General features: G+C 38.5%; 1 protein-coding gene across 1 annotated transcript in view; it reads left to right on the top strand.

The window, feature by feature from the left end:
• NUP210 (nucleoporin 210) overlaps positions 1-24624 on the top strand; it is a 61229-nt gene extending 36605 nt beyond the window's left edge. Inside the window, exons 21-40 of the mRNA XM_052679270.1 lie at positions 1050-1178; positions 1882-2009; positions 2923-3058; positions 3380-3442; positions 4059-4238; positions 5597-5677; positions 6611-6742; positions 6936-7094; positions 7933-8024; positions 9327-9501; positions 13443-13618; positions 15315-15532; positions 16025-16161; positions 17041-17164; positions 17962-18108; positions 19799-20049; positions 20598-20817; positions 21364-21459; positions 21570-21653; positions 22726-24624. Of these exons, the coding sequence (XP_052535230.1) occupies positions 1050-1178; positions 1882-2009; positions 2923-3058; positions 3380-3442; positions 4059-4238; positions 5597-5677; positions 6611-6742; positions 6936-7094; positions 7933-8024; positions 9327-9501; positions 13443-13618; positions 15315-15532; positions 16025-16161; positions 17041-17164; positions 17962-18108; positions 19799-20049; positions 20598-20817; positions 21364-21459; positions 21570-21653; positions 22726-22826 (2829 nt within the window). The 3' untranslated portion in view covers positions 22827-24624. The remainder of the gene's footprint in view (positions 1-1049; positions 1179-1881; positions 2010-2922; positions 3059-3379; positions 3443-4058; positions 4239-5596; positions 5678-6610; positions 6743-6935; positions 7095-7932; positions 8025-9326; positions 9502-13442; positions 13619-15314; positions 15533-16024; positions 16162-17040; positions 17165-17961; positions 18109-19798; positions 20050-20597; positions 20818-21363; positions 21460-21569; positions 21654-22725) is intronic.
• The last annotated feature ends 2498 nt before the right edge of the window (positions 24625-27122 follow it).

Below are 27122 nucleotides of genomic sequence, written 5' to 3'. Positions count from 1 at the left end.
TTTTGTTTTTCACAAACTTCTCTGCTAGAAGATTCAATTAAAAAGCAGTTATGCTTGACTTAATCTCAGCCCAGGATATGAGATGCACTGTAAAGTGAACAACAATAAAACTGTCTATTTGGATTGTAGAATTCATTAGACAAGAAATGAAAATGGTGCAGATCATTTGAAAGAGAATTCTTCATAAATTTATCAACAACAAATGAATTTGTACTTCACAAGAAAAATTAGTTGTGAAGGGATAAGGGGGATTTTTTCATTGTTTGAAAGTATGGAAAATATTATGAAAATATTTTGATTGTCTCTGGTGTAATGTGGGAATATTTTCAGAAGTCATCTTGGCATGCAGATGTGGAAAAATGGATGAGATAAACTTATTTTTCTGTATTTTATACGTGGTTTAAATTCTCAGTGCTTTTTCAGTCGCCTTTCCCTCACAGAGAGGTGATGCTTTAAGCAGTGCTTTAACTGATGGGTGTGTGATAATTTCAGAACGAAGCTTCTGAGCTTAAGTAAGGGAACAGTTCTGGCAAGTTAGGTTTTGTGAAGTGCAAAATGAGGTTGATTTGTTTTAACTGCCTGTTGGATATGGAGAGAGAACCTCACTTTCTAATAGTCTTAAAATTAAAAAACAAAAAAACCAAGAACCTGCAGTATGACTGAATCTCTTAGGAAGTGCTATTGGTGCTGTACAGGCATGGTTTCTAACCCAATCATGTTGTTTGTCAGTCCTTTAGGATAAAAGTTGCATTGATTGATTTGTTGTGTGTTCTTCTGATGGGGAAGGAGAATAACAGGATGCTATTAGACATCTTTCTAGATGAAAATTCTTTAATTCAATTGCTGCTCAGAGGGCATTTATACTAGCTCAGTAGTATGATACTGGTTAAATACATTCCAGTTCTTCAGTGGAAGAATTATCTATGTTGAAGGCTTAGGGAGTTCTGCATGAAAGTGCTTCTGCCCTAAAAGGGAAAGAAATCTTGTTCTGTAAATGACGGGCAAATGAAAATAAGAACTGCTGTAACAGAATTTTCTTTTGGTTGTAGGTGCATCCTCTGCTTCCAGGGTCCGTGACTGTAATGGTTCATGATTTGTGTTTGGCCTTCCCTGCACCAGCCAAAGCTGAAGTTTATGTCTCTGATATACAGGAACTGTATGTCCGAGTGGTTGACAAGGTCAGTGTCTTTGAACCAGTGCTAACAGCTGATCCGGACTGCTGTGATTCCTCGTGCAGATCACGAGCATAAGGCTAAGAAGTGCACAAGGTGACACAGTGTGGTGGTTGGTGTAGTCCTCTGCTACAACTGTATGACCTCAGAGAAATAGCTTTACCTCCCTGTGCTTACTTCTCCCTCCAGATTTATCATTTTATAAGTCTTTCAGAGTATCATGCGTCTCCTACTTCATATTCAGCTCAGCTACAATCTCAACTTTTGCCTTTACACATCAATGTTAATTCATAATTTATATGAACATACTAATTTACATTTCCTGTTGTTTGAAATGCATGAGAGCTGTTCTTTTAGGAGTATATGTTGCCCCAGGATCATTTTCTGTATGTCACACGTTGAAAATGATCACCAAAAAAATGTCCACCTCACTTTACTTGCCAGTGTGTCTTATTCAAAATAAGTGCTGGTATTTCTGGATGTTTTAATTACATCTTTGCCGACTGAAAGACCTGAATTCATTTATTTAATTTGACAGTAAGTAAAGCTGACAGGAATTATTCTTTAAAATCAGCAGGAATCTGACCTTTGGGCCTTCTCTCTAATGCTCTACTAATAGTGTACTCTGAAAGAAAAGAACATGTATACATATAAATAAGAATTATTTTCAAAATAGAATGAGAAATGACTGGATTTGCCTGTATTTCAGGTGGAGATTGGAAAAACAGTTAAGGCTTTCATCAGAGTTCTGGATGACTCTAAGAAACCTTTTCTGGCTAAATACTTTGCTGTCATGGATCTAAAACTAAGAGCGGCTTCCCAGATTGTTTCACTGGTGTAAGTTCATGGTTGGTTTGTTTTCCTATTAATCTGCAAGTGTTTACAGGAAGAATAAGCAAAAAATTAGTAAAGATACTGTCTTGGATGTCCAGTAGCATGCAGTTACTGATCAGTGTTTTGATGATGCCGTCATTTCAAAGGTTGTGTTTTTCAGTAGACCTTCAAAGATATGATTATCTGCTAGATGTCTTTAAAATAATTGTCAAGAAAATTGCCTAAGTTAACCCTCTAAGTCTTGTTGGTTGATGAATAAAGCTGTGCTCTTATGCTATAACATTTCATGGAGCCTTAAGCATCTTGGAAGCAGTGACTTTGCAAATTGTCAAATAAAATACTGTGCTTGTGGAGACTTCTAGTTGTATAGCTCATTCTGTCTGCTTGTTTTGAACAGGTAGGTCAAGTCCTCATTGCCTAGGAGCTTCTTTTCAAGCTGAAAACACAGTGATAAAAAAATCACAAAAGTTTTCTTGGACAGTTGAATTTTAGTGTTCAAATCAGTAAAATAAGCTTTCCATTTAGATGGGGAAGTGTATGTGTTTGTGTGTACATCATGCAGCACAGCCTGGCTGTACACATCTCGCTCCATTAAAGAGCGTCAGAGTACGTACTTGAAGCCTGTGCCACTTTTGCCCATACCTATCAGGGGTTCCCTGGCAGAGTTTTGCTCTGTGCCATCTAATGATCTTGTTTCACTTTCATTTCAAGTACTTCATTTTAAGAAGAAATACAGGCTATAAAGAGCTGTTTCCTGTAACCGTGACAGTTATAGATGATACATAATTGTCCTAACATACAGTCACATCATAATTCTTATGATAAAGCTGGTATGTAGTAAATTAGTCTCTTGCATTTCTTACTCATCTGATTCATTCAGTGAATGGATATTTATTTTGATATTTCTTTGCTGCAGCCCACTTGCTGAAGCCCTTGATGACCATACTGCAGCTTTCCTAGTGCACGGGATAGCCATAGGTCAGACTAGTCTTACTGCATCTGTTGCTGACAAAAAAGGACAAAGAATCAATTCTGCTCCACAACAGATTGAGGTAAATAATTTCAGATTAAATATGTCTGCTTAAAAACAAACAAAGAAACAAAAAAAAACAACCACGTTAGCACAGGAATATTGTCATTGATATATTGTATAATGATTATTTTGCCAGAGTAATCTATTCTGCCCAGAAATCACTTTCTAGTCTGTTTCTGATTTTGGTGCTTTTCTACTGCAAGTGATGGGTGTAGTTTGCATGCTCAATTTACTGTAATTAAGCTAATAGAGAGACAATTTTACACTAGTGAATATGTGATGTTTTGTGAAATAATTTCATCAAAAGAGCACATGCACTCATTTTCTTTTTCTTTTTGAGGTCTTTCCGCCATTTAGACTACTGCCAAGGAAAGTGACCCTAATAATAGGAGCCATGATTCAGGTAAAGCATCTTCTAGATCTTTCCTTTTGTAATTTCTATTTTAAAATAAATGTATACCATTTATTTTTCAGGAGTAGCTATTTAACTTTGCATTTACATTGCATATTTGCATTGAGTGTTCTTCCCAAGCAGAAAACAGTTTTATTTGTGAGCTGCCATCCATTTGACTGTATTACCGGATCAGAGGCTTTGTATTTGTTTGTGTCAAGAGAGTATAGGCTCTTTCAGTATTGAATACCAGGAGGGTGTTAGTGAATCTATCACCTGCATGAAATTAAGCTTAGTGGGATAGTTATTCAAACAGAAATACAGAGCAGAGCTATAGCATATGGTGTGGAGAGAAAGTGAAGTCTATTTTTTCTTGACTTGTCTGGAATGTGTCATTATACAGAGCATCCAGCCTGTTTTTATCACTTAGCTTCATGTGCTTCCCAGTCCAACATCATGGATGAACCAGTGGGCAGAGAAAATGAGCCAGAGATTCTCTGGGGATGTTTGGACTGCCTTTTACTGAAGGCTTTGCGGTGCTGAGCAGGAAAAGATGGTGCGTTGTGATGTTTATCAGAATAAATATCAGATGATTAAATTTAGTTGGTTTGTGTGCTTTTATTTGTAGATCACTTCAGAAGGAGGCCCTCAGCCTCAATCCAACATCATTTTCTCCATCACCAATGAGAAGATTGCATCGGTGAACAGCACTGGACTCATCAGAGGAGTGGCAGCAGGGAACGGGACAGTAACGGGAGTGGTGCAAGCTGTTGATGCAGAGACAGGGAAGCTGGTTGTGGTGTCACAGGTGATGTTTTTCTGACACTGTTTGGGGCTGGAAAAGTCTCTAACTCCTTAATCTGGTTGAAAAGGGGCTGCTTGGTCTTTTTGCATCAGTACTGTCATCTTCTGTATTTTCCTGAAATTTCATGTCCCTAAGGAAACTGCTGTTTCTTACTCCCTGACATGTGAACTTATGCATTTGCTGACACAAGGGGTACCTGTACTTTAAATCTAAATTTTACCAGCATCCCAAGGAGACGTCATCAGTGGTATGTCTGATATGTGTGGACTTGAAAAGCTCATCTAAATAAACCTTTCAGAAACGGCAGAATGCTTCCCTGCAGTCCTTCCCTGCATTGCCTTACATTTTAGGTGCACATCTTGTTAGGAGATGTCAGAAGGTGACTGTTTCCTGGAATTTTGTTGTCTCTTAAGCTTATAGGCTGTGGAAAATGTTACCATCTTGCATTGCGGTTTAAATCCATCTACAGAGTTGGAGTATTGAATCCCTGAATTCCAACTATGTCTGTCCGTGCAATTTGCTGCTACCTGAGTGTGCAGGGGCTGCCAAGCAGGCCTGTAAGGAGTGCAAGTCCCTTGGACTAGCATGACATTCAGAAGGCTATCTGGGACAGCTCGTGGCTCTTTATTTGAGGTCTAGTGTAGAGGGGTGCTGCTGCTGCAAAGCTCTGCTGCTTGAAAGGTGTTGCCTGGAGGAGGTAAAGTAACTTTACAAAAAAACAAAAGGCATCCATGCATGCGTACACACATGCCCTCTGTTGTGTAGGATCAGCAGTCTGCCTTGATGTTTGTCCAGGAGTGAAATGAACTTAAAAGTTAAATCTGTTATTTAGTGAGGGCCGGATCTGACTTTTCTTCCACGGCTTACTGAAGGACTAAAAGTTTACCAGGAATATCAGGATATGTGAAGAGAAGACATCAGAATGCCATATATATCATACTTCTATTTTTTATTATCCTCACTGCTGTTTTTTGTTTTCATTTGCTTCTCATTCTGCTGATGTCATCTTATTTGTTTGGCTTTGTTTACCTTCTGTGATTGTAAATCCTTCTCCCAGTAACGACTGTAGTCACTACCTGTCTGCCACCTCTCAGCTCCGTCATTCATCATGGCAGGAGCTTTGAGCAGAGTGGTGACTCTGTCTTGGTTGACTTAGGTGGAATTTTTAAGTACTTCTCAATTTACCAAGGAGATAATTCTTTTATAATCCTACTGACTTGTGTTCTGTTTTTTGGTTTTTGGTTTTTTTTGCAATAAATCATGTGATTAGAGTGGTTAGATAATAACAAATCAGCAATTAGATCTTGAAATCTCATTCACATTTAATAAATGCTTAAAATGCCTCTGTTCTTCCTTTGTAGGACAAAGTGGAAGTTGAAGTAGTGCAGTTGACAGCTGTTAGAATTCGAGCACCAATTACACGTATGAAAACTGGAACGCAGGTGAGTTGATTTATGGTTAGCTTGTATTGCCTTAAAAACTTGACCTGCAAGTTGTGACTGTTCATGATTAGATCATCTGATAATATCATCAGAGCTCTGAGCTGCCTCCTGCTTTGAGCGCTACCACTGCTGATACAGGAAGCAATGTGATTTCAGTGGCAGTGCTCCAGAGCTGAACGCAGTAAAGAAAACAAATCAGGACAAGTTTGTCTTGTGTACCAGGTAATTTTCAGAAATTCACACCCAGCTAAAGAAGTGCTATTTCATCAGTTAGTGGTTCTTTCATCTTCATTCTGTGTGCAGTGAAGGCTTTCCTCCTTTGTATGTTAAGAATCTCTGATGTATCTGTAAATCCACTACAGATAACATTCAGATTATTTTTAAACAAGTTGTGTTCTCAGTCTTTGTTTTTTCTATAAGTTACTTATCCAAAAATTGCCAGTGATGTGTTAAGTCTCAGGCAACTTAATTGAGTTGGGGATTAAAACCCATAAGTTGTTAAAATCTCTGTTTAGAGTTAATACGTTGGCTTAATTTGGGGAGAAGGGAAAAGAAGGTTGTTGTCCAGAGCAAATTGTTAATAGGAGAGAGCATCTGGTCAAAGAATTAGAAAACATGAGTGTATAACTTAACTAAGATGAAGTGATTTGGTGCTACAAATGGAACAAATAAATGAACAAATCTTTTCTGAAGGAAAATTAGTACTTGTGTTTTGCAGAGCAGGTAGCAAATGAGATAATCAGAACATCTTACAAGATGGTGGTCATTCAAATTTTCTGCATGGTACACCCTTGTGATGTATAGATAGCCAAAAAATTCTCTTTATAAGGAGTACCTTATCTTGATCAATTAATTTTGAGTTTAATGATTTGCTCTGTGCAGGTTTAATTATCATCTTAGAATTACCTAAAAAAGTGGTTTCTCTGTTTCCAGATGCCAGTTTACGTGATGGGCATCACCAGTAGTCAGACACCTTTTTCATTTGGCAATGCAGTACCAGGATTAACATTCCACTGGTCTGTCACAAAGAGGGATACTCTGGACATAAAGACAAGGCACAGTGAGGTAACGTGTGCGTGTGACTGACCACAGTTGTATGCCTGTGTATCTTGGGAAAAGGAAACGCTGCACAATGGGGATTGAGAAAATACTGCTGCTCAAAACAAAGGGCCGTTGTCAGTACTGGGTGTGATCCTTCCTCTATATCAACATCAACTCTTTCCATGAGTAAAATTTTAATCACTTTCTCCTGTCCAAGGCTTCTTTTCAGCTTCCTGCAAAATATAACTTTGCAATGGATGTTTATGGCAGAGTAAAGGGAAGAACAGGCCTGAAAGTTGTTGTGAAAGCTCTCGACCCTGCAGCCAACCAGTTTTACAACATGGCAAGAGAACTATCTGATGAAATCCAAATTCAGGTACGATGATGTGATATGATTCTTTAATGCACATTTTAGAGCTGAATTAAAGTCTGTATTTGAAGCCAGGAATTTGAAATAGAGATGTAGTTTTGGCTTTGTTTTATCTTTGAGCCCTTACTGTTGTTTTATACTTTGCCTCTATTTAGGAAACTGCAAATTCCTCAACTGCTGGCAGGTTTCTGCACTGAACTGCCACATACCAACTTATTGCCTAAATGAAATTCACAAGTTAGTTTCTGGTGTCAAACACCTGAAATTGAGATGATTTGTGTTTTGCAGTTAAGCAGTGTTACTAGAGCTGTATGAAAACCTTGGTTCTGTAGTACCTCTCTACATGTTAGTACCATTTGTGTGTAGTGCTTGCTTGTATGTCTGTGTAAGAATGTTAATTTGAATCAGGAATTGTTTCCTGAAGTGAATCTCCTGGTTGTCCCTGCTTAAGATGCTCTGAAGAGCAGTTTCAGACCATATGAAGTGGGTTCCTTGAGAAAAGCTGGAGGATGCGTTTGAGGAGGCCTTGTGCCTCTGTGGACATTGCATCCATGAGATCAGATTAGGGTGAATGTGGGATCTCCAACACAGCTTCACTTGACAAATATGCTTCATTGTTCGTACTGCTTGATAGTGCCAGTAGAACCATAGAAATGAATGCTCTTCAGAATAACATGCAGAAGATACTGTGTATCCCATTCTCAAATATTCATATCCTATGTGTAAGGTTATAAAGGTTGGTGAGTTTTTGTTTTGCTGTATTTTTGTTGTTCTGAAGATGAAATAAATGGAACTAATGACTTGCTATGTACAGCAGTAGGATAAATTGCTTTTTATTTTCCAGGTATTTGAAAAACTTCATTTAGTCACTCCTGATGTAGAAACGGAACAGATCTTAATGTCACCAAATTCCTTTATTAAACTTCAAACAAACAGGTGAAAGACCATTTTTCACACTCTGACTTGTGTCATCAGTTTATCAAAACTAGCAATTCCGTTCAAAATAAGTTCTGCTCTTTCAATCTATTAAAAAAGCACTGCAGTATGTCCAAATAATACACAACTGTTCTGACGATGAACAAAATATGTCTGTACTCTTGGTCTTTGTCAAATCTTGTTAGATTGTAGTTTGATTTTTTTTTTTTTTTTTTCCCCCAATATATGTAGGACTTCTAGATGCTTATCTCAAAAGATGCTGAGCCAGGAAGCAGTAGCGTGCTTCCACTAGAGTTTTTATGGGCAATCAAGGCCTTATGGAAAATAGTTTTATGTATTTCTTTCACTGAGGCTGTGATTGGATTTTTGAGATGAAAATCTCTTTTTCAAATGAGATGCCATTTTTTGTAGTTCATTTTCAGGCTCGTTTCAGGCTTAATATTTGGTTACTTTTCGAAGCAATTTTCTGATTAATTCGTGATTAAATTGCTAGGCAGCAGTTCTTAAATTTTTCTCCTATTATCTTCATTATCTATTGTTACAGCCCCTATGTCTAAATTCTGCCATCAGAAGGAATTGCACTTTTGCCAAGAAAAGGGCAACTGAAAGTTTGAATGCTGGGCTTCTTAGGATAGAGTATTTCTATCCGAATGGAGGAGTTTGGGAGTAAGATGAAAATAATTATTACAGCATTTCAGAACTTGTGATGTTACACTCAAATGCAGCTAGTGTCTCAGGATGCCAGCTGTTGAGTTTTTGTATGAGCTCACTTTATTAATATGCAAATCCCATGTTGAAAGTTATTCCAGAAATTAGCTTTGTTGGCAAAACCGTTTCCTGGAAGCTGATGAGATCTACTTAATCCTGTCCCTGACTTTACCTCTAATACCAGCATTGACCCTGCCTCTCAATATTGTTTGTAGAAGTTGACTGATGGAGCTGCACACTGCAGCCTTAGCCAATATTATTTGGGATCATGTTTGCATCAGGGAATGATGATATTGCACGGCAGTGGGCAGCAACTAGATTTCAATACACTCCTAAACCCAGATGAGACTTCTGTCAACTGAGCTTGAGTCAGAGCTGGAAGTTTTCTTTCTTTGATTAGGGCACAGTGTTCTCAGCTCTTATTGTGAGGATATGGAAAAACAGGTATCAATTAGGTCTGTCTTAAATTTGCGTAACATATTGATGTAATTTTGGGTTTTGTTTACTTGTGGAAGTTTTCTGTTTTTGTTGTTATTTTCTCTTGCCTTTTGCATCTTTGTAAGTTTGATTAATTTGTGTTTTCTTTTCTTTAAGGGATCGAGTGGCTTCACTGAGTTACCGTGTCCTGGATGGTCCAGATAAAGTGCCTGTTGTAAAAATTGATGACAGAGGTTTTCTTAACTCTGGGTCTTTAATAGGTTCATCAACAATTGAAGTAATCTCACAAGAATCATTTGGAATTAATCAGACCATTGTAGCTGCTGTTAAGGTATTGTTTTTCTCTTTTTCTTTGCTAGAGTCAAACTGATTTAGTTTTCTGTTACAATGTTTGTTACTGCAGCAGAGTCAGTTAACTGTACTTCAGATTTCAATTCTGAAAAATATGAAGAGGAGGAATTAATGGTCAGTTGTGGGCTTTGAAAAGAGTTTACAAGCTAGATTAGTAAAGATGGAATCCTAGCAAATTTACAAATACAGTATATGTTACAAGAAGGCCTTTGTTTACATATGCCTTCAAGGTTTGTCTTTAAAAAATAATATGTATTTATCTTACAAGGTTGATCACTATAGAAGATTCTTCTGAAAGAAAAAATGCTACTGTCATAGGCTTGCATTTGGTATTACACAAAAAAGGTAGATATCTGGGTGATGAATACAACATCTCTTACAAAACGTGATACCTCGATTTTCTAGATATCAGATGTAACTGTGCAGCTCCAAAATATGGCTTTCTCCTCTCCTTCCCACCAATTCAGATTTTGTACAATGAGAGCTTCTGCATGAGAAGGCATGCCTTATCAGATGCCGCAAGTTAGCTGATGTTCCCTGTGTTTGGTGGGCTAGCAAGGAGTGTGTCCAGATTGCACCAAAATATGAATCCTTAGGAAACACAGATATGCAGCAAAACTCAACAGTTCATTTTCAGGCAAATTTGGGTCAAAAATTTGGGTCTTTCTTACCCAAAACTTCATCTTTTAAACTGAATGCTGTTAGAAAAGTATACTGCATCCTACTGATGGGGCATTTAAGACTAGGGACATATGGGTCTGTTCATCCTGAGAGAATGAAGACTGAAGTAGGATCTGACAAATGTTAATGAACATCTGAAGGGAGGTGGGGAAGTAAAAGAATGAGGCCAGAATGTTCTCGGTGCTGCATAGCAGTAGGACAAGGAGCAGTGGCCTAAAATTTGAACATAGGAAGTTCCATACTAAAATGCTGAAGAACTTGTTCATGGTAAGGATGGCAGAGCACTGGAACAGGCTGCCAGCGAGGTTGTGGAGTCTCCCACAGTGATATTCAAGGCCTGTCTGGATGCCTACCTGTATGTCTTAGTGTAAGGAACCGGCTGTAGCAGGGGAGTTGATGAACTCGTTGATCTCTTGAAGTCCCTTCCAACCTCTGCAATTCTGTGATCAGTCCTTTATTTCTGTTTGAAAGTCCTTGTCCCAGGAACTTTATTCATCTGGCAGCGTGAGCCTTGAGATACCCACTGCTCCACTTCCTCATATCCCTTTTTACACTGTCAGCATGTTTCCAGTATGTCCCAGCTAAAAGAGAAACACAGTTAAAGTGCTGACTTCAAATTATTTGTGAGTTAGTTATCATAATCACTGGGAAATGGCTTGATTGTGTCTTTTATTATTAATCTTCTTTTACCATAATGTTCAGATTTGTCTGTAGAATAGCTCATAGATTTTTCATCCTGGGAAGTGAATGAAAAAAGAAATGATGGCTTGGTTTCACTAATGCTACTCCTGCTGCTAGGTGGTGGCAAATAAATACGTACTGCTCTGTAATAGATGACCTTGTTTTCTCCCTTCACGGCTGGATCTAGCCAGTGAAAGACATCTAATGACTTGGGAGATGGCTCAAATGACATTTAGTCAGCATACGGAGGTACTGAAGTTGAATTCTCCCTTTGTGCATTCTTTCCATGTAAAGTTATGATATTGCAGATTTGTGGAGTCAGTGCAGTACAGTTTTAAGTCTTCAATCTTTCTAGTAAAAACATCTCTGTTCAGCATCTTGTACAACAGAATTGTTTTCCTGTACTCACTAGAACCATACTAGTTTTTATGGAAATAGCATTTTTAACCCCAAAAAACCTCATAAGTTCAGAAATTACTGTTGTCTTCTGCTTATATACGAAGGACTTGTGTGGTCTGAGTGGTTTTGCTGAAGGTCACATATAAAAACTTGTGACGGAGCAGCAGATAAGTCTGAATCTTGTGTCACTGTAAGGCAGAGTTTTCTCCTTCATGCTGTCCTTCCTTACCATAAGTTCTTGTTTTGTCTGTGTTTCTGTTTGCAATTAAGACCCAACCTGCTGTAGCAGCATCACCTTATGCTTAGACCTTCAGCTTTGCTCGAAAACAGACTTACATAAGTCAAGGAGGACAATGGAAGTACGGAGTGATAGTGTGCAAAGCCTTAGCATGGAAGCAAGCTATGCGCAGCCTTACTGTAGTGCTTGGTTGAATATATATATTTATATTTAAATAGCAAGTACTTTAAAAACACAGATGTTTTAACAGTAAATAGCTGTTTTCATCAATATTACATCTAGAACTTGTCCCTTGTGGGTTAGTTTCTGAAATCTTAAAGTAAAGCCAGCTGAAAATCTGTCAGGGAAATAGCGTTTTTGTTTGCTCGTTGCTTCAGCTCTTGTTGGGCAGATGTCTGTGCACTGATATTTTAACTCTGTATATGGGTTTGTGGAGTAGACAGTTGTGTGTACTGATATTTTAGCCACTTTTTTTTTTTTTGAAGTGCACCAGAGATGCGATTTGCTTGAGGCCAAATTTGTTCTTTCCCTTTTTAAGTTTTGACATGTACATCTTCAGATTGCAGGGTTGTACATTTTAGCTTGAGCTTCTTAGGTCAGAATAAAGGGAATTTCCTACAAGAGGGCTCGAGGGCTTCATTTAAAATAGTTTTATATATATATATTTGAGTGTTTTGGCTTCTCTTTCCTTCCATTACTTGTTTCCCAAAAGCTGTAACATAAAGAATAGGTAACTTTCTCTCTTTTGTTGTGCATTTTTGTTAGTTAACTCAGCTAAGTTAAGAATAGCAGTGCATTTAAATAAATAGAAAGTTTTAAGGTCTTTATCTGGAGATGTACTTCCTTCAAAGGAGTGATTGTACAAAAATATAGGGGGGTGCACGTGTGTCTGTCAGATCTCTCCAGAGAACTTAAGAGTAGAATTCCCGAACTTCGGTCTTGTTTGAGGAGAGGTAGCAAAATGCAGCCTGCTGACCAGCTAGGATCTGTCAGATGCTAGCCCTGGCTGCTCTCATCTCTTACACTTCTATCAGTCTGAGCTGTGTTAGACCACAGCAGGCCTGGCTGAGTGGCAGCGGTTCGTAGTCTGTGGTGCTGTTCCTCTGGGATCATGGGAGCAGCTTTGCACTTATGGCTCCTGTGTTCTCGTCTGAGCAAACCTTCTCCCAGGCAGAGCCAAGGCTGTTAGAATTTGCCCACATCATCGCAGTTGTCTCACCCAGCTCAGGGGAATTGGGCAAGCAGCTACCGTTTCATCCCCTTACTCTCACAAACACTGCAAGTTATTTCTGGTAACCGAGGATTGAATTATTGGAGACCTACTTAGAGAGAAGTCTTGGGAAATATTGTTCCCTTGTGAACCCAGGAAGGCTTAACAGTTTTTCCTTATATGATAACAGCGTATTTTCTGAGGTCTGCATTAGTATTCTCTTCTTCAGTTCCCAGTCCTATTTCAGAAAAACAACAAGAAACTTCTGGTTGGAGGGTGCAAAGAAGACACGCTCCTTGTGGTGGTGGACAGTGTCAAGACAAGATGGAATGCACACACAAATTGAAACACATAAAGCTCTGTGAATGCAGGGTAGCACTGAGAGGGCTGTCAAACGATGACACCAGTTGCCCAGAGAGATTGTTGGCTCTGTCTTACAGGTTTTTGAAATCTTACTCCTGGGTGTCTGGCTGTAGGTAACTCTGCCTGAGTGGAGTGGCTTAGCTTAGGCAGCCTCCAGAGGCCCATATTAACCACAGCCATTCTGTGAAATATGTGTATGGTAATAAAAGTTACATGTCTCAGTACTGTTAGATGGTTAAACATACAGGAAGTGATTGCTGAAGGAGGCTTTGCATGGTAAGAATGCTTTTAGATCTGTTTTTATAGAGGCATCAGAAAAAGGAAAATCTTTCACTCGATGTTTTTACAGGTCTACCCCATCTCATACCTAAGAATCTCCATGAGTCCTATTCTGCGTACACAAACCAAAGAGGCATTACTGGCTCTGCCCCTGGGTGTGACACTGACGTTTACAGTCCATTTTCATGACAATTCTGGAGATACTTTTCATTCACATAACTCTGTGCTCAACTTTGCAACAAACAGGTAGGCATCTGCTGTTGGATATAATTACAGAGAGCACATAATGCCAAATGCACGTAGGCCAATCACGGCAAGGAACAAAAATTGCTCCAGAGATACCAGTTGAAGATATAGCTTCAACTGGGATTACAAAAGAAAGTTTTATCTCTGAGGTCTTCAGAGGCAGTGTGGAAGAAAGAAGAGTTTCAGTTTGTAATCGATATTGTCTGGCAAATGGAAAGTTGTTCAGATAAGCGTGCTCCCTAGTGGGGCCTGCTGGGGTACATTTCTGCTTTAAGTGACTCTGAATCATGAGATTGCATACATCAGCAGCCTATATAAACAATTGATCTCATTAACATTTGCTTCCTCTTGCCTCTCCTCCTCTCCTTTTCTTTTAGAGCCTTGTTACACTGACTCATGTCTTATATAAGATTTTCTGGTTCAGGGGCTGTCTCTTCAGATAAGCTTGTACAGTCTTCATGTGGCAAAGCCAAGCCTCACGCAGACTTCTTCTTTTTGCCTCAGAAACTAATAAATATCACAAAACAACCTTCTCTGGTCAGAAGTAAATTGTCATTAATTTCATTACTGTAACAATGAGTTTTTTGCACAGCATGTCATGGTTACAGCAGGACAAGGAGAAATGTTTTTAGGTTGGGGGAAGGAGGATTTAGGTTGGATGTCAGGGGGAAGTTCTTTACTATGAGAGTGGTGAGGTGCTGGAACAGGCTGCCCAGAGAGGTTGTGGATGCCCCATCCCTGAAGGTGTCATCCAATCTGGCTTGGGGAATTGGATGGGGATTGGATGGGGAATGGGGCAGCCTGGTCTAGTATTAAATGGGGAGGTTGGAGGCCCTGCAAGTGGCAGGGAGGTTGGAGATTCATGATCCTTGAGGTCCCTTCCAACCCTGGCCATTCTGTTACAACTCAGATCATGATTCAGAAAAACGGGGTTGAGGTCAGAGAGGGGAAAGAAGTTGAATGCAAGATTTTCTGTCTTTCTAAATGAACCTAAATGATCTGCAGAAATTTCTGACGCTTACAGAGGTCTGTGAGTTAGCAATACCATTGCTTACCAGCTAGATGTGCCAGAGCTGCATCGGCACAGGACTGATAATTAGCCCTAAACACAGAAGCATTGCTCATTAACCTCAGGAGCAGCGCTCCAGTGACCCAGCTGTATTCATCTCAAGACTTTGACTGCTGTCTTCGTGGTGCTGCCAGGGTTGGAAGTCTTTGTGCTGTGTATGCTTAAGTGCTTTGTGTTAGTTCACTGGGGAGTGCTGAATGTTAGGAAATATCAGATCTTGTAATCAAATTTGATTTAACTTTGTAAAGACGTGGTTGGAAAGCTGCATGTTGCTGCTATAATTTATTTCCTTATTGGCTCCCTGAGAAAAAAAGAAAAGAAACAACCTAATTTCTAAAATTCTACTCTTCTTAAAATTAGGGGAAGAGTTTTCATACATTGCTGTAACATTAGTATTTCTTCAGCATAACCACATAGGAGTGGTTATGAAATTTACCTCACTAACACCTAAATCATCTTTCTATCTTCCTTATTCTGTCCCTGTTCATTAGAAGATAACCATCAGAGGAACGCGATATGCACCACATGAAAACAGTGTTTGTGCATGCTCTCTGTGGTAGAAATGAAGACATCAGCAAACTTACCTTTTTTTAAAAAAACTATGCTTTCTTTTGTGCATTTATGTAGAGATGACTTTGTACAGATTGGGAAAGGAGCCACAAACAACACATTTGTGATCCGGACTGTAAACGTAGGCTTGACCTTGCTTAAAGTCTGGGATGCTGAACACAGTGGAATTGCAGACTACATCCCCCTTCCTGTGCAACACGCCATTTTTCCTGAACTCACTGATGTGGTTGTAGGTGATGTCCTCTGCTTCAGTACTTCATTCACAAACCAAGAAGGTAAGTGGCATTTCAGTCATTCTGTTTATGCAGCTATAAAATTGACATCAGTCTGACTCCTTCTCAGGAAAACTAGATGCATAATTTATGATGTTTTCTCAGAATCAAATGTCACTGTTCTTGTTAATGATAAAAATAGCTTTGATCAGCTCTTCTAATTTTAATTGTATCGTGCAATATGTTGGCTGTATGGAATCTGTGAGCGTCAGACTTCAGAGTTTTCCATTCTGTTGGCTTGAAAAGCTGTTATTTTTTTTTAAATGGGAATGGTGCAAACAAGTTATCAGGATGGTTTAACTTCACTCTCTGTTTGTAATTCTTAGTATTAACAGATTTTTGTCCAGGTACTTGCAAATTACATGTCTGAATTTGTGACAAAGCAAATCAGTGCTGCCCATACAATGGCTGTGCACACAAAGACACCACGTAAGTTTATGTCACTGGGGCAATTCACTCTTTCTTGTGCAGTGTACAAACGCTGTGTCTTTACAGGCCTGCCAGGGATATGGAGCTCTTCATCAAACAGTGTGCTTCAGATCGACTCCAAGACTGGTGTAGCTGTCGCAAGGGATTCTGGTGTTGCCACGGTCTACTATGAGATTCCTGGATTACTTAAAACATACAGAGAGGTAAGATATTGCTAAATCTTACCAGAACTACTGGGGTTTGTTTGCTTCAGCATGTGCCTTATGAGTTTTTTGTTATATTTAGAAATAAGTATACTATGTATATATTTATGTAGTTTATTATTTATATGGTTTATCTAGTTAAATGAAAAATAAATATAGAAATTTAAATCATTCATTTCAAAGGAGAAAACCTTAGAAATGCGTAAGTATGCTTTCTAACTGCTAGGCAGAAACATACATGTCAAAAAATATCTTGTTTTTTTTAAATCACCTATGTTAGAATAATCTGAGATCAGTAGTTCCTGGTTTTAGCTCATACTGTTCCTATACTGTACATTTGATTGCTTGGCTATGGTGTTTCTAGATGCTGGACAACTTTTTAAGTTCAGGCAGAAATGTCAGCAAGAAGTTTTAAGTAATGTACTGTATTATGAAGTATTGCTGATCAGAACTATTTGATTAATTTTTGTCTACATTGCAGTTGTACTTTTGATGCAATTCACTGCATCATCCTGACATAAGCACCTTTATTTATTTATTTAATTATTAATTACTAAATTAATTATTATTTATTAATGATTATTTATTTAATTTTTTAAAATTGAATTCACACTTAAAACTTTATGCCTGTTGTGTGGGGTGGATAGAAAAAATAAAAATGTTTTACTAACTTAAATTGCCTCAGGAGGCAATTAGTAAAATCAGAGAACTTCTGTTTATTTTATAAAGACCAACGCAAACTCATGGGGCTTTATCTGTTTTGTGTAAAAGGGTGAGTGCTCCACAATCAGTCCAATCTCATTTTGCCTCAATTTCTTCTGCTGGCATTTTGTTTATTAATACAGTTTTTGTTAAAAATGTACTTCATCCTTTATTCAGGTATTGATTAACATACCTCAGAGGACTACAGCAATGCATGTGAGTGGAGCGAAAACCAGCTCACAAGGAGTTGCAGCCTCAAAAGTAATAGTTTTGATTGGAGAAAGAAATAAAAATTTGCAAGGTATGATTTGAAAAAATATATATATATACATTAAAATTTACTGCATAGTATGTTTGTATATTCATGGTAGGTGTGGTTTTGAAGGGCCTGTGAAGCTGGTGTAGGAATTTCTCCATGAACCTGTAGTGCATATCCAGGCTCCCGGGAGCTCTGAGAAGCTTAGGGCCAGGTTCTGAGCCTGTTATGATCTCACAATTGATACAGTAAGCAGATAGTGGAAGGGTTGCTTTTGATCATATAAAAAAATAGTTAAGATATTCAGCAATTGGCTGAATATTAGCTTCTATGTTTAATTCCGTTTGCCTTCTCAGTAAGGTAAGCATGCTCACTAAGGTTGACAACTTCATTAATATTTTTTAATTTTTTTATTTTAAATATTATTTTAATTATAAACATCTTGCCAGAAACTGAAATATAAATCAAGGCTCCATGATCACATAAGCTATCCAGCAGGCACATCTGAGCTGAAAATCCTCTCTACTTCATTCTATCCTGTAACCAAATTATTCCTGTCACATACGCATGCATATGAATTTGTTTTGTATCTCTATATATGTAGATGTACGTGTGTTTGATAGATGTATGCGTGTATATAACTGTAAAATCTTCATTTATTCTCTCTTTTGAGATTAGATATAAGATAATTTAAGGTTATCATAACCTTGTGAAACTAGCTGGAAATAACAGACAGCAGTTCTGTTTTGGAAGGTAGGAGAACACCTTGCTATTTCAGGCTATTTGTTTTTTTTTTTCATGGGGAAGTCCCATATTTACTTTTTTTTTTTCCTTTCCCTTAGGGGAGTGCTTGCCTGCTCAGATTGAAGCCATTGCTGAATTGCAACCACAATCCATTATCAGTTGTCATGTAAAATTTGACAGCGATGCATTTGACTTTCCAGCATGTGATGTATTTATAGCAGAACCTGGATTTGATGCAGTTTCAGGTAAGATAAGAGAAGATGCCATGCTGTAAGCAGACACTTGGAATTCTGCTGCAGTGTAGTCCAAATGCAAAAACAGATTTTCTGCTGAAGCCTCTGAGCTTTGTTGTTTTGGATCTCAGCTTCAGTGAGTCCCTAATGTGCATTCTCCTTTAGTTCAGGAGTTTTCTGCATTTGATAATGACACTGATATGTTTTCTTGAAACCAGTGGTGGCCCATTCTGTATTTTTATTCCACACTTACTACTATACCTCAGAAAAACTCTGCTTTATACAAAGCTGAAGAAGTATTTTGTGCAGAGGGACAACAACAAACTTTGACAAACTTTTCAATTGTAGTGACAACAAATTTAGGTCAGAATTTTGCAAATTACCATTATTTTTATAGATGTGTGGGCAGTCTAATGGTGCTTTGAGACAGAAGTGACAGTATTGCAAAGTGTAGGCATACACCGGGTGCACGCTTTTTTTATAACTGGGTTGCACACTTCAGAAAGCCAGTAGCTGTGATATTGTACTCCAGCTGAGTAGTTTAAAAATAGAAATTAAATAAGAAGTACCTTGCATGTGGCTTAACTCAGAAAAGTGTCAGGCCCCATATTTGTTAAGTGATACAAAGTTTAGTTTGAGTATACTTGCTTGGTTTCTTAGACTAAGCAAAACACTTCCTTCTTCAGCTGCTTCAAATGAGCACTCCAGTGACAAACGTTCCAAAATTGGAAAGCTTTGCAGTAATAAAGAGCTTGTAGGTAAATGTATGTAGATGTGTTCTTGCTAGACAAGCGTTGCTATATACTGAAGTGTGGTAGAAGACCGGGATAAGAAAAGTGATCATGAGTTTTTGTCATCTGGATGTCAAGGATCATTAAATCTCACTGAATTGTCCTTGCAGTCAAAAACCATTCGTATTAGTTGTTGACCTTTTAGAAGTGCTGCCACTGTTATTGAGGTATAACTAACCTTAATTATTAAAATGAGAAATAGTTTAAAAGTGAAAATCTGTTGAAAATGATGCATTTTGAATTCTGCAGTCTAAACATTTCTAGAACTTACAAAGCTTTCATGCTTCTTTGCAACCCAAGTGCTATTTCTTTTTAAGAAAGCTAGAATTCTTATATACTTCTAAAACATGAACTGAGACTTGAAAGGGGGGAAAATTACCAGGTACTGTGGAAATAGAATTAATGTTGTGAAAGTTGTCTGCAGCGTGTGGTTCATTACTACAGGATGACTTTTAGAAGAACCATGAACTGTATGGAAGTAACATAAATTGTCCAGTGAGTTAGTCCTTAACCCATTGTTTAAAACACTACTGCACACTGCATAATAGTGGCTGTCACTGGTACTTTTGTTAGGGAAAGAAAATAAGGGTAAAATAGTTAATTAGCCAAGCTCTGCTTGTTACTTGTGCTTTGAATCTTCCATACTGCAGGAGGGTTTTTTACTACCCTTACCTCAATGCTTAGTGTAGGGCAAAAATTGTGTTGCTTTAGTGCCAGGATTGTGATGCTTGGGTGAGTGATGCACTGTGTCCAGTTCACCCACCTGTTCCTAATTCCATTTGAACCTTTTAGTTCTTCTCCAAAAATGTCACAAAGATCCTGTTCTGTGTGGATGGAGGGGAAAAAAAAGCAAAACAGCTCCAAATCACCAAAAAGAGCAATTAACAGTCACACCTTCTTTGTTTTTGTAGGACATTACACATGTTCCATCACAATGCACAGGCTTACTGACAAGCAACTGAAGCATCTCAGTATGAGTAAAACAGCGCTCAGAGTTACGGCTTCAATCCGAGGCAGTCGCTTCTCTGGAGAACAGATTGGCACTGAGGTGCCATTCAATCCTGGGTTTTATGCTGACCAAACAGAAATGCTTTTAAGTAATCATTACACAAGCGCTGATGTGAAAATATTTGGTGCTACTGAAATTCTTGATACCCTGGAGGTAAGTGTATTGCTGGAAAATATTAATCACTGTTGGAAAGCATTTTGAACTGTTACATGCAGCTTTCTAACCAAATAGACTGTGCCACATTTGCCATCTCAAGATTGTTTTTGAGATGATTTGGAAATGTTTATCTTTATTGTATTGCTCCCTAGCTTTCATTTCTGCTTCAGGCTAAAAGAATTGTGTTAGGCTTACCTTTGTGCTAGCTGGGATGCATTAACTAGAACAGACTGGGGAGTAGAAAATCTGCTTGATCCCTAGTGGCAGGGGTAGCTGTTTGCCCACAATTCACATAGCCCAGTAGAAGATGCTTTCATGTGTTTGGCTGATGCACAGAAATAGCAGTTCCTAGGTCAGTCTTAAAAATCAGGAGTGAAATGATGCAAGTATGAGTGTAATATTACAATCAAGTCTAGTTCCTGCTGAGAGATGAGTTGCCCTAGGTTTGTGGAACAACATTTTTCTGAAGCACAGCCTGGGAGTTGGATGTGTGCTGTGTTTCTTCAAGTGGTCTTTTCAGGTTGTTTTTTTTTTTTCCTTGGCAGGTGAAATGCGGGTCACCAGTGGTGAAGGCATTCGAGAAGGAGAAATCCTATGGGCTGCCTAGTTACATAGTCTACACTGTTAGTCTGTCTGACCCAAGGGTTTCAAGCCAGGGATCCTTATCAACTGCTCTAACTGTCTCTAGTCCTGTGACTGACCAGACTATCACTATTCCAGTGACAGTGATTTATTTGACTGACAGAACCAGCACACCAGTGAGACGTAAGTTTATCTCTAGACTTCCTGTGCCGGAATAAAAGTATAAATTACATTAGTGTTTGAGATGATAAAATCTGGTGTGTTAAAATCTGAACTGACAGCTCACGTTATCACTGACATTCAAACAGCTCGCTGTGACCGGAAGACTTCAATGCTATTGCTCATTAAAACCAAAGCAGAATATATTTTCCTCCTGGGCCAGCCCAAAATAATCTGACGCTGGCATAAATATCCCAGTGTTAAAGTATCCGACAGTATTTATTTGCTTTGCTTCTATTTACTCTTAGAACAAAAATGATTAGCAAATTGGGCCTGAGGAGAATAAAAAAAGACTGCATATCATTGTCTTAATTTATTATTGGTAAATTTGAAGAGTGCGTTATAGATGGTCGTTAGTATTGAAATCATGCTAAAGTTGATTAAGTTTGTTTAGAATAGCTACTCAAACTGAAGGAGCCAAAAGAGAGTGAAGAAATAACTAGTAAAGCAGATTGGAGAGACAAGGTGCTCTTGTAACTTTATATTGTTCTTTCTTAATTGGTTCTACAGATGGAGCAAGTCTATTCCAGCACTTTCTTGATTCCTATCAAGTAATGTTCTTCACACTTTTTGCACTATTAGCAGGGACAGCTGTTATGATCATAGGTAAGAGAATAAAAGATCACTAATTTTTCTATAACTCCATGCAGTACTTTAGTAGTGAGATATAAAGGAAAAATGTCAGTACTAAGTCATGTTTTCTAACTGTCTTGCAGTCTATCATGCAGTTTTCTCACAAAAAGAGCAGCATACTCATCCAGCGTTTACCCCAAGGACACCTCCTCAACACAGCCATAACAGTAAGCAGATGTCCAGTTACAAATGAAGTAATTGATTAGTCTAGATACTGCATTTGAACTGAATGTAGGGATGTATGCCTACTAGTCTATGTTCTGAGGTAAATGACAAGAGGCATTGTGTCAGTTCCTGGAAAAATTTGTTGTTACTCTCCCCTCCTGGTTCCCCCAGCTGCCCTTTTCTCCATCACCAATCCTTTTGAAACTCCTGTCACATGTAGCAACATTGGAAATGAGCATGCTAAAAGCCTGAGAATTAATGAAAATCACCAGGTGGCTAGAGGGGAGATCCACAAGGATTCAAGGGGAAGTAAAGCAGCAATCGGTTGCTGATACAGTATGCTTGGCAGCAGCTGACTGGTTGCTCCATTCATGTGACATCAGCTGAGCTGCAGCATGGCTGCTTTTCTTTTGCTATCAGCAAGCTGTGAGGTTCTGGGAACTGGAGCTCCTGTAAGAGGCAGGAAAGGGCAAATATTAGGGGGATGAAGGGCACAAATCTATGGAAGACTTAGTTATGTTGCTCAGGAAATAATTTGTTACTTCATTGCTTTTTGTCTTGCAGTCATGATTTACCTGTATTGCTTGGTATTGTATTTAATTCCCATTTTACTTGCAGTATTGTAGAATCAAACTTTCAGAAGCATGTAAAAAAAAAAAAAAAAAAAAGCCTGTTTGTTGCAGAAGTCCATGATGAACAGTAGCAAATAATGTACACATTATTACAAATGTAGTTAAGATGTTAGACAGTCCTACAGTCCTACTTGTAAAAATATCTGATACTTCAGATAAAATATGATGAGTTCAACCTGAAAGCTATTTGCTGAAGTGAAATGTATTGTGCCCTCCTCAGAAAGCTTTGTTAATTCTTTCATTTCTTAATGAAAGACCTACTAGGTTTTGATACATGTAGGATCTCTTCTCAACAGGCAGCAGGCTAAATTCAACTCAGAATGGATTGTTAGACTCGCTTGCCAGGTGTTCCAGCAGATGATGAGTGGCAGTTATTTTTTTTTCCTACTTCCTCCACCAATCCTAAGTGTGATTGTTTTTCTCATTTTCCCCTTCTTTTTAGGTTTCTCTGTATCACCTGTGCTTTCCTTCAGCCCTCAGACCTCAAGCAGGAGAACAAGCCCATCAACCACGCTCTGGAGCACTGATTATGGTTCGCGTTAGGGAAAGAGCACTTTTCATCATGAACTAGGACTGAGGTGGACTAGGGGGAAATAGTGCCTTTGAGGATAAAGCTTTTGCAGTTCGATGCAACTCATGTAATCTCTTGAAAATGACCAGTTTCTTTTTTCCTTTTTTTCTAATATTTAGAGCTCTTTGCATTTTTTATGTACTTCATTTCTCTGCAGTTTATTTTACCTGCTGCTTTACGCAAAGTTGATGAGGATGAATGGACAAAAAGCAGTGTTCATGCTAAGCTAGCCATCTTGCGATTCAAGCAGTTAGAAATTGTCTAAGTGACAGTGACCCAAGTTTATTTACTCTTGCAAAAATTAACTTTCTGTTTTACTAGGATTTTAAAAAAGGGAAATAGAAAAGCAGGTTAAATATGAGCCAAAAATATGAAGGATTGTGTATTTCAACTTAATTTTGATTTGGACTCAGGAATGTACTGCACTGATAATTGTTCTTATGTTTAGCCTTACAATGTGATTCATCATCATAATTTGCTGTTTAAACATCAGGAATGCTGGAACAACTGTGAACAGATTTTGAAGTGTTTTTTTTTTCTTTTTTTTTGCTTTGTTTTTTAACCAAAAAAATTTTAAAAAAAGTCTTACAAGTGTGGCTTCTGTGGGGTACAGCTGCAGTGTTCCTGTCTTGTTACTGTGTAAGCACTTCTTTGGATTGGGAATGTGAAAGCATGTGCCTTCTAAGAGGATTTTCTTCTAGTAGTAAAGGGTTTTAATTGGAGGCAATTGTTTTACCTGTTGCTGATTAAAAATACAATTTATATTAGTTATTTTACACATGGAAGTACCTCAATAAAAACTGAGCCACCTCTTGTTACCACTAGTTAGCTGTTGCACTGGAAAGTAAGTGGTTTATTTCATATTTAGAATGAGTGACCTTTTCAGTTGGTTCAATCTGCTTATCTCTAGTGTGTTTGTGTACATAATAACACAGTCACATCCAGAATTAATTTAAACTATACCATGAAACGTGACTGGTATGACCAGACTGAGGAATATTTGTACTTGAATATCCTACCATTAAGAGTACATTTATAGATCTTTTAAGTACAGCATAGCATTTCAGTGCATAAGAATTATTTTTTTTAATTGGTTTATTATAGCTTTTTTCCCTGTCTGCGAGGACGCACAGAGTTAAAATGCACAATTCAGGGTACATCAGAAAGTATTTTGCTATATTAGGCAGCTGATCACTGTGTATGTTCAGATAAATTTTGCCTTCTAAGCAAGATGGCAATGAGGTCTGGTGACTAGAACTTTTTAAGTTGATTTTGAAAAGGATTGGATGAGGACTTGTTGTATTACTTGGTCCTTATACTTCCCTGAGGACAGAAAATATTACCTCAGTTGGAATTCTTCATTTGAGAAATTATCATCATAATCACAGTAACTTTAATATGCAGACAGTATTTCATAGCTGACAGGTGAGGAATTGTTTACATATAAGTAATATCAGTGTCAATTGTGAATAATATTCTGGGTGTGCAAACTCCCCTAAGGACCATAATGAAAGTGATCTCATGCAAAGTGTGAAGAATTAGGTGGAAAAAAAATTTGAAGGAATGGATTGCAAACAGACTATGGTATATATTTTTGGTTTCATACAATATTACAGAAAAAAAAACACTGTTACGTTCTGAGTATTGTATAATTTATTTTCTAGTTTTGGAAAATGTGTGCCTTACATGCTACTACTAAAAATGGACAATTTGGTTGTAAATAATCATTTGTAACTGTATTATTTAATAAAGGTTTGTAAGAATCCTTCAGTATACTGCTGACAAACTTTCCTTTTTGTGGCTACTCAGAATTTGGCATGTAATTCTACTGGCTGTACTTCCTCTTCTGTGTTTCGTGCCCAGCTTTTGTGAGTATACCTCTCCTTCCACAACACCAGTGCAGTAATAAGCCATTCTCTCATGAATGTTTTTGTGTTGGCTTTTTTTTTTTTAACAATACAATTGCCTCTGCTCCTGGTATGAGAGGAAGATGTCTAGCTGTGAAGCCATGTGTATGTCTTAATAGTTGAAACAGAGAAGATGGGGAAAGTCATACAGGATAGCATCAAAACAACTTTTGCATTAACATGGATCACTAGAAGAAGTGCTGCTCTTACACTGTTACTGTTGTGTTAATGTGGTAATTGCATTGATTAACAGAGTAGTCTTGTTAATGTGTTATTATGCATGTTGTATGAACTGTAGAGGTAAAATGCTTATATATATAGAACATAGCTGGAGAATGAATGAGGTAAAGCTTTTGGATATATGCCCTTAATGAGAATGGAGGTGAGTGGAAGCTAGTTGTCTCATCTTAAATCTTAAATAAAAAACATGGTGTGATGTTATATTTTACAGTGATAGATATATCTATATATATATATTTAAAAAGTCTGTTAGGAAGTGGCTGACAACCACTGTCTCGAGTAGGTGTCCATGCTATATATCAATCATTTCATATTCTTGCAGCCCCTCAATATCTGCATGATTTTTTACAGTCATACTTTTTCACATTTGTCAGTAATGTAATGATTTTAAAGTATGCTGACAATTTTTTCATCTACTGTTTCTTATCAGAAGCTTTTTTCATTTCCACTAAGTGTTGTCAGTTCTTACTGAAGTCAGTGATGGTGGCTGAGGAAGCAGCTCTCGCCCCTTTCAGAGACAAATGAAAGGGCTGTGGATGTATTAATGCTAATGTGATAAACTTTTTGGAGATGCTCCCAGGAAAGGTTTTATTCCCCTCTTCCTTTCACTTCCCATTCAGCCTCCCAGTTCAGTGCTGAATGTCCTGACACACGTTGCTCCAAGTGCTGGGGACACTTTGGCAAATGACCACTGTCTATTTCAACTTTTTAGGCAAGTAATTGCAGACTCCTGGCATACATCTTTATGAAGTGCGATTTGCCACAAGCAAGAATCAGAGGGGGATGTTGAGAAGGAAAAAAGGGGGAAACGAAGAACTGGAATGGGTCGGGTGGGAGCCAATCTACTCCAAGAAGTGATGAGGCTTTGACTTCAGAACACTCTTCTGGTCTGTCGGAGGGTGGGATCTGGTGAGATGCCAGTGTAAACATTGGCATTTCTAAAAAAGTTCACCTGCTGCTCTTTCCTTGCCTGAGCATTTTGCTGGAAATACGGGCAAATGGTACATTCTAAACTTACGTGAGTTGATCTGCCTTCTTGAGTTCATCGGTTAACAAAAAAATCAGGGCTGTATTCATTTTTAACTTATCAACTCCAGCAGAGTAGGGCCTGTCTTCACTTTTGGTAGGAATTAATGTAAAGAAGCAAGCCAATCTGCAAGCAATGTATTTAAGCCCTCCTCAGCTGCAGATCCCATCCTGAGCTGCTCAGCAAATCGTGCAGTGAAGCACTTGTAGCAGCTGGGCGCCATTTTGCAGACACTGCGCCTCGCCTTCCCGCCACAGTTTGCTCTCAGCCAATCACAGCAGCTGTGACAGACGGTGCTGCCAGAGCTTGGGCTGTGCTGAGGAGAGCCTGAGGGAGCTGCCTGAGAGAGCACTGGCTGCACAGAAGTTCCTCTCAGCCCCTTTTCATACTTATCTTTTTGGGTTTTTGTTGTTTTTTGTTGTGAATTTTTTTGTTTGCTTTTGAAGTTCTATCTGGAAGGAGGCTTGCTATACACTTTGTTAGTCGAAAAAATTGGAGCGGATGTGAAAAGTCATCTAAGAGGTACAGTTGTGCTCAACGTCCACAGGGTTTAGAAAAAGGAGGAGCTAACTTTGTTGGAAAGCAGTTATGGTGAAATCCCGGTCAAGCTGCACTATCTGTGTGGAGGAAAGGAAATCGCGTGCCAGCAAAGCAGGCAGTGCTGGCTGAATTGCTGTTGGCAAATGTTCAAGTGCTCAGAAGGAAAGAAGTGCCAGGAAAGCAGTTAAATTAACAGTCTGAGGATTGTACCAAAACATCACAAAATAACAAGAGTACTCGTTAGAATTATGGAGTACAATTGCTGTTTCAGGAATACACGTATAGCTGATTAAAGCTAGCCCCAGGTCTCCTGTGCCTCTCAGAGGCAGAAGGACTGAGTGAGGATCAGCCTAATGCTCTTTGCTGAAGTGACAGTTATTTCTCCTACGTACAGTAACCAGGTCGCGGTTAGTTGGAGGATGTTTGCTTGTGACAGCAGACGTGCCGTTCTGGTGACAATGCGATTGGCTGCAACCTGCGCAGTTCCCTGGTGTGCTTCCTGTGAGCAGGGGTGCATGGAGATGGGGTGTCTTCTGTGTGTGTGAGCAGAAGTG

Source organism: Tympanuchus pallidicinctus, unplaced genomic scaffold (assembly GCF_026119805.1).
Source record: "Tympanuchus pallidicinctus isolate F22 unplaced genomic scaffold, pur_lepc_1.0 scaffold17, whole genome shotgun sequence".
Taxonomy (NCBI): Eukaryota; Metazoa; Chordata; class Aves; order Galliformes; family Phasianidae; genus Tympanuchus; species Tympanuchus pallidicinctus.
This window is presented reverse-complemented; position numbering and strand designations above follow the sequence as displayed.